Source organism: Eretmochelys imbricata, chromosome 10, assembly GCF_965152235.1.
Source record: "Eretmochelys imbricata isolate rEreImb1 chromosome 10, rEreImb1.hap1, whole genome shotgun sequence".
Lineage (NCBI taxonomy): Eukaryota > Metazoa > Chordata > Testudines > Cheloniidae > Eretmochelys > Eretmochelys imbricata.
Genome location: NC_135581.1, coordinates 85,358,571 through 85,371,870, shown reverse-complemented (window position 1 = coordinate 85,371,870; position 13,300 = coordinate 85,358,571). Strand labels below are relative to the sequence as shown.

The window sequence follows — 13,300 nt, the reverse complement described above, 5'->3', positions numbered from 1 at the left end:
GTGTTCTGATGCCTGGGGTTTAACTGATGAAGCTGTGGGAGAGGATGATCTTCTCTTTTTCCCTGCAGGAAAAAGAGCTCTAGTGGGTTGTCCCTAATACCTCCAGAATGGCATGGTGGCATCCCATAGGAGTAGGCGTTCTGCAGGTTGGCCTAGCCACTGACACTCCTATGGCTGTGGGTCAAATGGCTCCTCCACCCTTCCAGTAGTGCTGCCCATAGATTGTACAGGGGACAATTCCCAACTCAGTGCCAGGAAGAAAGTGTACCCCTGTGATGCTGATGAATAGTATCTCTCTTCTGGTGCTAACAGGGACTCCTCAGTATCGGCAGGCATCTCTGTGACAAAAGCATTTCTGCATCTAGTCCCATTGACTGAAGTGTCTGTGCTGGTTTGTGAGTAGGTGCTGATATAGAAGTCAAGACTGGCATAAGTGACAGTGCTGTTGGTGCAGTTTCCAGCACAGGTACTAATACCAGTGGACCATGCTGCACCACTCACTCCTCCCTCTTGCCTGATGATGTCTGGCATGTCTTGAAGGACTTCTCCTTTGAGGTCTTCCCAGGCCTCCCAGCATGGAAGGACACGCTCTCCCCCCTCCGACTTTGGTGCTCTTATGATTCCATCTTAGGCTATTGTGACGCTGTACCAGTGGTTTACTCAGTACTGATTTCCCCAACAGCGTCTTGGGTATAGCCCAGCTGCCTGGCAGCATGCTGGTGGTGCTGGTCTTAGTGGTTCCAGACAGCTTTGTTCCAGGATTTCTGAGTTGGACACCACTCTCATCAACTGCTCTAAGAAATAGAGCTTAAGTTGTGCGATTTTCTGGTTCAAGCTGAGCACAAAAAGCAGACTAAACATCTGCTAGGGATGTGCACCTCATCCAAGCAGAAAAAGCATCTGCTGTGACCATCCTTCAGCAGGGTGAGTCTGTTACAGAACAGGCAAAGTAGGAAACCCAATTTAAATTCTACCATGTTGTACAGGGGATTTGTTTGGAAGAGGAGAGGAAATTACACGGGAACAAGAGTCTGTTTGATGGATTTCAATCCAAATTAAGGATTTTAAGTTGAAGCTAGGTAAAAGTAAGTATTGAAAGGAGTTCTGAAGATTTTCAGAGGTTTTCTTCAGAAATAGCTCACTAGAGTGCTATCAACAGATAGGACCCCACCAGGTTCTGCCTTGCTGTCACAGGCAGTAAGAGGGAACTAAGGGAGGGAGGGTGGGGCTTCCCGGCCTTTATAACCTCATATGGAAGCACAAGGAAGCAGCAAAGGGTGCAGGCGTGGCCCTGACAGAAACTGCTAGCCAAAAATAAATAAAATAAAAATCTGTTCTTGCATGCATGATGCACATGCTTAACTATAGTGGGATCCATGCTGACACAAAGTTGAAGAAGAACTGGACATTCTGTGGCAGCTTCAAGTAAGTTCTCAGTGTAAAGCGGTAGATTCTGCCCTCGTGAAAGCTCCTTTATGCTGCTCTGGCAGCTGAAAGGGGACAGAAACAGCCCCCATCCCCAGGGTGTTATGGGAGAACTATGCCTCCAACAATGCAGCCTCATCATAGGTGTGTACCAGTGGAGCAACTGAAACATTTTTGCCAGCTCTCCCCATTTTATTGTAATTAATGCAATTTTGGTCCCAGAATCAGGTGGCTTCATGATGATGCAAAAAGCTCCAGGCTTAATTTAATTTTCACACCTGTCAAGGGGAAAATCCCCTCTGACTAGCTGCCTTTTCCACTTCCTCATATCTTGGGAAAGAAAGCCAATCAAACCTACCGCATCAAGCAGTCAGAGCTCATCCCTATCTCTCAGGATCTGACAGAATAGAAGATGACGGAAGGGAAACAGGGGACACCATTTTCACAAGAAGGGAAGAGGAAGCAGAAAAAGATGGCTGCTGAGGGTGGCTCTGCTCCCTCCCCCACCCTTTTACAAATGGACTGGCTTCTCTCTATTCCTCCCTCCTCTTCTCTATCCCTACAACACCAGGCCTAGAAAGGAGAGAAGAGGATCCTTGCTGGAGATGCCCCCTTAGTTTGGGAAGGGTTGTGAGTGAAGAGCCACCACTGCTGCAAAAGGAACAGAGATTTACTGAGGGAGGGGGCAAAGGGAAGGGAAAGATATGGCTGGATGAGCAGACTGAGGTAGATATGGGGCAGATGTGAGGTCAAAGGGGATACAAAATTGATTTGGGAGTGAGGGTGCAGAGTTGATGTGCGGGGGTGGGGGACGACGACATAATTAACAGATGTATAGATGGAGGAACAAAATTAACTAACTAGAATTTTGAGAGAACGTGGAAAACCTCTGCACCACCAGGTAGCCCTTTAATACAAGTTTGTGTAATGTACTTTTTTAATCACAAGATGTTGGCAGGTATGGATTTCAGAGAAGCAAACTGAGCTAGAATCAAATCAATCAATGTGCATGTGTGCCAATGAGCTAGCCCCAATCTTCTCACAATCTCATACAAACTGGGCGGGGTGGGGGGAGGGGGAAGAGAAGGGAAATTCAAAATCAGAAGAGATTAAAAATGTGATTTTTGTTTAGAAGAACCTCATAATTTTGAGGACAACCTCATGTTTTGTGGTCTGACTCATGATATTTTAACTTTTGGGGTTTACAATACTGCTAGAGCAGGTGATTGGCAGCTGTGGGGAAAACCCTGTAAATTGCCACTTGTGTTCCCTGCTCCTGCAGTCTGCACCTCCCGAGAGGCACAGCAGAGAATCTGCCTTAAGGTTTTTACTGAATTCAATATGAAAGTGACGAATGCAAAAGTACAGTATTTCTTGTGTTGAATTTAACATGTAAGTATTACATATATTCGCAAAAAGAAAAGGAGTACTAGTGGCACCTTAGAGACTAACCAATTTATTTGAGCATGAGCTTTCGTAAGCTACAGCTCACTTCATCGGATGCATTCCCCGAAAGCTTATGCTCAAATAAATTGGTTAGTCTCTAAGGTGCCACTAGTACTCCTTTTCTTTTTGCGAATACAGACTAACACGGTTGCTACTCTGAAACCTATTACATGTATTGTACATTTGCCCTCCCCGAAATTTTCAATGTGTCACAAATTTTGTATTGATAACACAGAACTGCATGAGAGAAGTGATCTGGGGGCAGGGTGTTTCTGCTAAAATGATCTACTGTGAGTTAGTTAACTATGTCCACAGTTAAAATTACATCAGTGGCTTCAGAGTTAAAATTTATTCAAGATCAATAAAGGTCATTCACACACTTCAGAGCTCTTGTTTCAGACTGTGTATGGACACTATCAGACTTCACTGTATCAGTTACACTCAGCTTGTGTTTGGAAGATTTTCTTCATAATCATGAAAACTGGAGACCCTTTTTTAAAATGATAAACCTTAAATTCTCCAGTACTATGCTTTGGCAATGGGGTTTTCCTGAAACAAATTCACTAGCCACAAAATCTAGGGGCCCTGGCTACAAGCTATGTGCACTTTAACAGGCTTGGATTCATTTATTCTATCATTTCCTGACATCACTGTTGCCTTTTTCTTCATAGTCCAACCCATACAATCCATATCCTAATGCTCGCTTATTTAAGTGACGACTGCTACAGGCCATTACCCATCACTCACTTCAGCAGGATTGTCCTTGCATCCATTTCAGCATTCTCATCACCAGGAACATCAAATTTATTAGTCAGTGTAAGAGAAACTTCAGTCTTTGCTAGCATCTCCTTGTTGGGGTCATTAATGTTACCAGACCCTTCCCCTGGGGTAGAAAAAGAAGAGGTGAGTTATCAATGAGGGAATCTACTTCCCAATGCCAGATGTGATGATAGTGACACAGGTTAGAATGTTATCAAACATTGTCATGGGCTGTATGGGTCTGCAATATTTTCCTTCCAGCACCAATCAAAAAACAATCAATTCATTTTTAAAGGACCTTTTACAGCCCATTTATGGGTTTTAAAAACATGTTAATCTTGCACATACATAATTTAGGATTTCCTAACATTCCTGCTTCTTCAGCAAACTGATAGAAAATGGATACTAAAAAAAAAGATTTCATGTAAATTCAGGTTTTGGTGCCTCAGACATATACAAATCAGAGAGTGCGTATGATACATCTTGCATCTCAACCTGCCTCTCTACTGATAAGCTTAAATGTGACCTACCAAGGAAAATAAATTCACTTTGTGCCCTTTGTTTCTTCTTTGGCCTTGTCTATACTAAAAAGGATTTATTAGTATAGTTAGTAGAGATGCACCTTGCACTAGCAAAAGAGTTCTTTTGCTAGTATAGCTTATAACAATCCCGTGAATGAAATAAGCTATAATGGCAAAAGGACTTTTTTGGCTGATACGTCTACACTAAAGCATTTGCTAGTATAGCTATATCAGTTACTGACATAGATATGCTAGCAAAACTTTAAAGCATAGACCAGACCTTTATGTTGCATGAACGAGGACTGAAAGATTTGTCAATGTTTTTTCACATTAGAAATTCAGGTCCCTGGTGAGAGGGGAAGGTGTGTGTGAGATGGGGGAAAAGAGGAAACCTGGTATGGTGGAAGGGGAGGCACACAGAGCCCTGGTGTTGGAGGAAAGGATTTGATACAGTGCCTCTCAGATTCATAGAGCACAGAGGTGGAAAAGCCCTATGGGGTAAACTAGCCTAGCACACTGTAGGCTGCTGCTGTTTGTATAGCACAGTTCCCTCCCAAACTATGATTATTCTTTATAGTAATTTTTTTAAACCACACTTGGAGCTACTCAGAAGAACATCACATCTCCCTCCTGTAAAAGAAGAGCAGCTCACCTATCAGGGACTCAATAGTGGGAACTTCCCCCAGGTCATCCAGCAGCTCATGAATTGGATCATTGTGCTCAGGCGCAATCGCATCTTGATGATCTAAAAGCAGCTAGATTATATACAAATATAAATATACATTTAACTGTTCGTCCTGTGTCTTGTTTCACCTAATTTAAGAATTACATTATTTAGGCTCTCTTTGGAGAGAATTCCTCTCAGTTCATATGATTCCAAGTGAAGATACTAGCAGGCAAATGTCTGGTATCGTCACATAAGACTTAAACTATCAGATGACTTCACAAGAAAAAAAATATTAAAAAGGCCATAAGCAGACCAACTACTGACCTCAACATTTTGACAATTCAGAAGATATTGCCTTTTTTTTAACAATATCGTCAACATTTGAATTTGTTAAATGACTCACATTAAACCAATCAGTAACAGATTGTTCAGAAGGGCCATTCTGCAAGAAAGAAACGTGACTGATGTATACTTACCGTGTGTGTATTGATGATTTCTCCAATGGAAATATAGATAACTGGTTTAGTGAGAGTCACCAAGTCAGAATATTCATCAACATTAAATTTATCCTGTAGTTCTGGAACCTCACAGGCAGCCTGAAAAAAACGTCTTCAGACATAAAGAAAAAAGAATCAAAACAATCCTGCCAATCACAAGCACTGACATAACCAAGGCATTGACTCCCTGTGATATTCTCAAGCAGAGTTGTTCTTTGGAACTTTGGTACAATAAGAGGAGGTTACTTACCTGTAACTGGAGGTTCTTTGAGATGTGTGGTCCCTTTCTGTATTCCACTGAGGGGTTTACACATGAACACTATGAGTCTGGAGCTGGAGAATTTGAAAGTAGTGTCCCTTGGTCCACGCATGTGCTCTGGCTCACCTCATGGTTTTGTTCAAAGCGATGAAGGGCAGAGCAGACTGACTGTATCTCCAGTTCCTTCTCCACCCTGAACCAGACATATCCGAAGCAGAGGGGAAGGAGGGCAGGAAGTGGAATGCTGTTAAGGACCACACATCTCAAAGAGCCTCCAGTTAAAGGTAAGTAACCTCCTATTCGTCTTTGAGTGATGATCCCCTACTGTATTCCACCTAAGGTGATTAGCAAGCAGTACTTAAGTCAGAGGAGGGTGTGAGGATGAAGATGGAACAGTCATGCAGACGACTGCTGGCCAAAGGAGCCATCTGATGCCAAGTCCTGTACTAAGGCATGCGTTGCAAAGATGTGCACGGAACTCCACGTGGCCGCTCTACATATGTCCTGGAGCAGGACGTCCTGAAGGGAGGTTGTGGTCAAAGTCTGGACTCTTGAGGAAAGCGCCTGTGCCCCAGTACGGGGAGGCAGGAAAGACACATAGTTGATAGCAAAATGTAATGCAACACAAAATCTACTTGGAGATTCTCTGGATGGAGATTGCCTGACCCCTAAGTCTTTCTGCTAGTGCAACAAACAGTTTGGGGGACTTTCTGATGGGTCTTGTCCTCTGCAGGTACAAGGCCAAAACCTGTCAGATGTCTAGGGAGTAGAGTTGTCGTTCCTCGGCAAATGCGTGAGGCTTCGGGAAGAAAACAGGTAAGTGAATGTAGGTGAATGGATTGATCAATGTGAAACTGGGAGATTACCTTTGACAGGAATTTGGGATGTAGGCGCAAACAGACTTTGTCTTTATGGAAAACTGTGAAGTGGGGGAGGGTTTGCCACCCTCCCTGCCACAAGTTCACTGACCTTTCTTGCAGAAGTCATAGCAATAAGGAAGCCGACTTTCATGACATAGAGCATAATGCCAACAGTTTGAAGGGTGATTTTATTAGTACAGATAGAACTATATTCAGATCCCATTGCAGAGTGATGGGTTGGATGGGTGGGAAGGTTCTGATGAGGGCTTCCAAAACCTAACAGTTAACAGGTGTGTGAAGACAGTGCTCTTCCTCAGGACGGTGGAATGCGCTAATGGCTGCTAGGTGGACTTTCAGAGAATTGAGGGCAAGACCTGATGCCTTCAAGGACAGGAGGTAGTCGAGGAGGAGGGAAATCCTCACCCATTCTGGGGAAGTTCCTTTTGTTGGGTTCAGGAAGTGAAACATTTCCACTTGGCCCTGTAACAGTGTCTAGTGGATTCTTTCCTGCTGCAGGAGAGGATGTCTTGCACAGCTAAGGAACAGGTCCATTCTAGAGTAGATGCCCATCCAAATACTATGCTCTAAAGGTGTAGTGCCTGTGGCTTGGGATGTCTGATTTCAGTGTTGCATTGCATCAGCAGATCAGGGAAGATTGGGAGGGGAATTGGTGGACGGGTTGACATACATAGGAGGTTGGGAAACTAAAACTGTCAGGGCCAGCAGGGAGCGATCAGAATGACTGTCATTCTGTCTCATCTAATCTTACAGAGTACTTGAGGCAGTAGAGGTAGAAGAGGGAAGGCGTAGTTGATTTGGTCTGACCAGATGAGTATAAGAGCAAAGCCCTGAGAGTGATGGCCAAGACTTCCCCTGGAGCAGTTCATGTTGAACTTGCTGTTTATGTGGGAGGTGAAGAGGTCTTTGGTAGGTATCTTCCATCAGTTGAAGATGGCGCAAAATACGGAGTCACAGAGTTCACGCTCATGGTCAATCGCAAACTGCCTGCTTAGCAAGTCCACAATCACATGCGTGTCCCTGGGAGATAGGCTGAAGACAAGAGGATATGGTGGGCGATGCGCCAATTCCAGAGATTGACCACTTGTGCACACAGAGCAGTCAATCTCATGCCCTTGTTGTTGATGTAGAAAACAGTGGTGGTATTGTTCAACATAATAAGAACACGATAGGAACAGATGAACAGGAGAAAGGCTTGGCATGCTTTTCTTACAGCTCGGAATTCCAGGATGTTGATGTGCCTCCTGAATTCCCGAGGAGTCCATGCTCCCTGTGTTATGTGATTGCCCATGTATGCTCCCCTGCCTACAAGGGATGCATTGATGATGATCATCTTGTCTGTGGAGGAGGAGAGGAAGGGAACCTCTGTGTAAACATGACATGGGTCCGTCCACCACTGGAGGGATGAGAGCACCCTGGGGAAGACTGTCAAAACATGAGGTCCATGGTGTGATGTTTGGGCAAGTGAACTGTCTGGAGCCATATCTGGAAGCAGTGAAGGTGGAGCTGAGCAAAGGCAGTGACTTATGTACACAACCATGTGGCCCAGCAGACAAGTCCTGGCCGGGACATAAGGATTGTTGATGTGAGTTATGAGTTCTTGCAGTGTCTGGAACCTGTTACCTGGTAGGTAAGCCCATGCTGTGACTAAGTTGATGGTGGGACGAAAGAAGATTCGAGGGATGAAAGAAGGTCGAGCAGCATGGAAGTTGAAACTTGGGCTTTGTGTCTGGACCGTGCAGCTAGGAGCCTGTGGGCCAGATGGATATTGATGTGAAAATAAGTGTCTTGCATATCAAGAGCTGTAAATAACATGCATTTTTCTAGGGATGGGATGATTGCTGCCAGTGTGACCATATGAAACTTGGGCTTGCAAATGAAGTGACTGAGGTGACAGAGGTCCAGAATTGGTCTCCACCCGCCTTCTTGGGTATCAGGAAGTAAGCGGAATAGAACCCAGTTCCTTGATATTCCGGGGGAACGCGTTCTGCCGTTCCCTGTTGCACTAAGGAGTTCGCCTCTTGGGTGAGGATGCTGTCATGAGAGTGGTCCATGAGGAATGATTGTGGGGGCTTTGGAGGAGGTAGTATGATGAATTCGATTGTACAGCCATGTTGGATTATGTTCAGCACCCATTCGTCCATTGTTACCACGCTCCAAGCTTGAAAAGAGTGTGCTAGATGATCCCCAAAGGAGGTACGATGGTTGTGAGGTTGTAGGCAAGGTAGTTGGCAGCTCTTGAGGCTGACTCAGAAATATCTTTTAGTTGCGGATTGCAGCTGCAAGGTGGAAGCATGTGAAGTGGGGTCCCAGAGGGCGGGATATCTGGGTCTTCTGTCACTTCCTTGGTGGTTTATAAATTCCCTGATGGTAAGACTGGAGGGATCAGTAGCGTTGTGTGGATGGCGGGCAATGAAACTAGCACTTCATGGCAGGTGTGTAAATACACAGAGTGAAGGGTGGCTCTGGAGTCCTTGAGAGCATGTAGGCAATCATCCATCTTTTGATTAAAAAGATGGGATTCATCAAATGGGAGGTATTCAATAATGTTTGCACCTCCCAATGGAAAACGGAGGAGTGGAGCCATGATTCCCTACGAATAACTATAGCCATAACCATAGCCCTGGATGAGGTTTCTGCTGTATCCATCGCCAGCTGGAGCGTTGTTCTGGCCACCAGTTTCCCTTTCGTAATGATTGCCTGGAAATGAGTCCAGTCCTGTTCTGGGAGTTAGTCAGCAAACTCCTTCAGTCTGTTCTAATTCAGGAAGTCATATTTGGCCTGATAGTTTGAAATCCTGAACTGGAGACTGGCAGAGAACAGAACCTTATACCCCAAAAGGCCCAAGTGCTTGCCCTTCTTGTTGGATGTTGTTCAGTTGCTGCTTGGACCATGAGGGAATTCGGGAGGGGGGGTGAGAAGAGAAACTCAGACCCCTTAGCCAGAGCATAATATATTTTTTATGCCCCTCTGAGGATAGGCCTGCATGTGGTTGGTGTGTGCCATACTGTCTCGGCTGGTTCAAGAATGGCATTGTTACTAGACAATGTGATTCTAGGTGGTGCTGATGAGTGGAGGATATCGAGGAATTTATGCTGGGTATCCTGGATTTCCTCTAGGGGAATGTGGAGTTTCCCCGCAACTCTATGCAGTAGAACTATAGGGTTAGAAGGGACTGCAAGAGTCATATAGTCTAACTCCTTGCCAAGATGCAGGATTTGTAGTTTCTGAAATTGTCTAAAGTTGTCAGGAGCCAAAGGGGACGCTGTAGCCACTGCTTCATCCAGGGAAGACTAGGGGAATCTCTCCAGTTCTGGTGGCACCATCAGAGCTGGGCTGAGGGATTCCTCCTTCAGCAATGGATCTGAATGCCTGCTAGAAGGGGCCCTCAATGGGGAGGCAGGTGAAGGCTCCCTTGTGGATCAGGCAGGTTCTGAGGGGGGGTATTGGGACAAGGACCCCCAATAAGGCCAGTAGTCTGGATCCAGAGGGTCTTGAAGTGGTCCCCATGACATAGGGAGCCAGTGGCTCCATGGTGGTTGGAGAGGTGGGTATTGCCAAGATCTGGACCGCCTTTGTAAATACATATACGGTTGGCACAATGCTGATTATTCCTCTCCAGTGTCCAACTCATCAGAGGATGAGAAGGCAGACTCTCGTTTCATCAGCGGTACAGTCGAGCCAGTGGGAGTGCATAGACCATCGAAGCAGGGCGTGAGGGGTCTTGAAATAGTGTCATATCACGAGGGGAAGAAATAGTCTCCCTAGTTCCCAACAAATGCCCTGTTCCCAGTTCTGCTAACGCAAAGACGTCCTGGGGCTCAAACGCCTTGGTGTTCAGGGTACCTTCGGGGTTCTCAAACTGAGGGTTGGGACCCCTCCGGGGGTCACAAGGTTCTTACATGTGGGGTTGCGAGCTGTCAGCCTCTACCTCGAACTCCGCTTTGCCTCCAGCATTTATAATGGTGTTAAATATATGAAAAGTGTTTTTAATTTATAAGGAGGGGTCACACTCAGAGGCTTTCTATATAAAAGGGGCCACCAGTACAAAAGTTTGAGAACCACTGGGGTACCCTCTCTTTACTCGGAACTAGTGGTGGTGCTGTGGACTTCCCTGGAGTGGGCAGATCCCGCATCTTATGGGAAGCCAGTGTTGATGATACCAGTGTTCCAGTACCTGGGACTGCCGTATCTCCTTGCTTGTGGGACTTCTTGTTGTGTTTATGTGGTTTTGAGTACACTCTGTATCCAGGACTTGAACTAGTGGAAGAAGCATCCATTTCCTTAGTTTCTGAGGAAGACTTATTCCCATGCTTATGGGTATGCTTCCTTACCTCCTGAGGCGGCTCTGGCATGGGGTTCATAGTGGTGGTACCGCCAGTGCTGGATTCGGTCTCGGCTGCAGGAGGTACACTCCTCGCTGTTTCAGGCCGATGTACAGGGGGTGGTTCCCTGGCCTGAGTCTGAGTGAGGCTTCATGGAGTCTTCCATAAGGTGCTTCCGGAGGCAGAGAGCATGGCCTTCTCATGTCCAGCTGGGGAAGGACTGGCTGATACTACACCTGGATGCAATGTGGGCTTCTCCCAAGCAGTAGAGACAGCATTGGTGTTCATTTCTGACCGAGAAATGAGGGCAGAAGGCACAGAGTTTCAAGCCTGGGGTCCTGGGCATAGTAAGGCACCCATGCATGGGTATGGGGCAGTGGGAGGCAGGGGAGAGGGTAGACAAATAAACCCTAATCACTAAAACTACAAGAACTATGATAAAACAGCTAAAAAGTACTATAAAACTCTAAAATTTTAAGAACTATTTACAACAATGTATTTAAAGGTGTGTCAGAGACGAGGACACTACTGAAAGTTCTGACTCAGACCATGTGATGGTGAGAAGGAACTGGAGACGCAGTCAGTCCACCCTTTATCACCTCAGATGAAACCACAAGGCGAGCCAGGGCACATGCATGAACCAGCGGACGCTATTTTCAAATTCTTCGGCTTCCGGAGAATGGTGCGCATGCATAAACCCCTCAGTGGAATACAATAGGGACCATCACCTGAAGAAAAGGTATGTTGGTGTTTGTGGGTCAGCTTTAGCACATGACGTGAAGGTACACAGGATATGCTAACATGTTTTCCCCAGTATCTGCTGGACAGGTGCTACCCTGCATCTCTAGTGGCCTTGTTTACACATACAACGGGGAGAGAGATTCTACGATCATGAAACTGAAGAAAGCAGAGGCAGTCTGGTTGTATCAGACATTATTACTATTATAGGGGAAGCAGATGTGACCCCTATATTTCAGTTGTCTAGCACTTTCCATTATAAAAAATAGTAATCCTTTCTTGAAGAGCTTTAACACCACCATAGTGTGTAGCGAGACTTTGAAATTTGACAGGGGACAGTTCTGGGGCCAGGGAGGTGCCTTTTATTGACCTAAAAAGAAAAGGAGTACTTGTGGCACCTTAGAGACTAACCAATTTATTTGAGCGTGAGCTTTCGTGAGCTACAGCTCACTTCATCGGATGCATCCGATGAAGTGAGCTGTAGCTCACGAAAGCTCATGCTCAAATAAATTGGTGCATCCGATGAAGTGAGCTGTAGCTCACGAAAGCTCATGCTCAAATAAATTGGTTAGTCTCTAAGGTGCCACAAGGACTCCTTTTCTTTTTGCGAATACAGACTAACACGGCTGTTACTCTGAAACCTTTTATTGACCTGTAAATTTGTTCAGATTTGGTAGAGTTAAAAACTGTTGAAAATCACCATTGCTCATCTGTATTTCACAGTACAGCTTGATTTTGGCTTGTGCTAACACCCCTCAAGATTCCATTAGCACTATGCGCACACAGTGCTCCAGTACCTCACTTCAGTACTCCACACACAGACCAGAACCTCTGGGTGAGACACACACAAAAATAACTGGTTTCAGAGTAACAGCCATGTTAGTCTGTATTCACAAAAAGAAAAGGAGTACTTGTGGCACCTTAGAGACTAACCAATTTATAACAGGGGGTGGCCTTCATAGTTACAGAGAACAGAATTTGTGTTAGTCCTTTTCCTTTAAAAAATATCCACCTAGGATATTACATACATTAAAAATGTTAATAAGGTTAAGAAGTCAAGCAATCAAAAGTTGGGAAATGCTATGCTACAATTAAGTAGTCTTCCTTTTGTGTTGTGATACAGTCTTTAATTACATAAACACATGCTATTTTTCCACTAGACCACTCCTGTATTCAGGGCACATTTCTTTTTAACCTCACTGATTATTCAGTGTATGGCCCCATGCCTTATTTACGCTGTCCAAACCCTGCAATGAATATAAGATTATTAAATTTCCTCATGGGCTTTATGGTGCTCATTTCCATATCAGAGTTCTTCACAAATATTAGTGATTTTTATCTTCACAACTCTCCTGCAAGATAGGAGAGTATTATTATCCCCATTTTATTGACAGGGAAATTGAAAAAGGACAAAAAGGTGACTTCCCTAAGGACACCAAGTGAATCATTGGTAGAGGTTTATGCTCAAATAAATTGGTTAGTCCCTAAGGTGCCACTAGTACTCCTTTTCTTTTGCGAATATAGACTAACAAAGCTGCTACTCTGAAGCCTGTCATTGGTAGAGGTAGGATTACAATTCAGGTTCTTCTGACTGCCTACTCTGTGCTTATTACTTCCTCACATGATAAGGCAGTGTGGTCTGTAGGGGTCAGACAGAAAAATTGTACATCATCATGTAATAAAAGATGGTATCATAATAAATATGCACAAAGGCCACGTTAATTGTGGCATTTCCTAACTTTAGAGTGCTTGACTCTGCAACCTTAATAACATACTTTTAACCTA

The 13,300-nt window shown here is 44.8% G+C and overlaps 1 protein-coding gene across 1 annotated transcript in view; it reads right to left on the bottom strand.

Annotated features, from left to right (window-relative positions):
- Positions 1–13,300, bottom strand: part of IQGAP1 (IQ motif containing GTPase activating protein 1) — a 183,118-nt gene that overhangs the window by 30,031 nt on the left and 139,787 nt on the right. The window contains exons 30-32 of the mRNA XM_077829238.1: positions 5,295–5,427; positions 4,804–4,906; positions 3,619–3,754 (exon numbers count right to left, since the gene is read on the bottom strand). Coding sequence (XP_077685364.1) covers positions 3,619–3,754; positions 4,804–4,906; positions 5,295–5,427 — 372 coding nt within the window. The remainder of the gene's footprint in view (positions 1–3,618; positions 3,755–4,803; positions 4,907–5,294; positions 5,428–13,300) is intronic.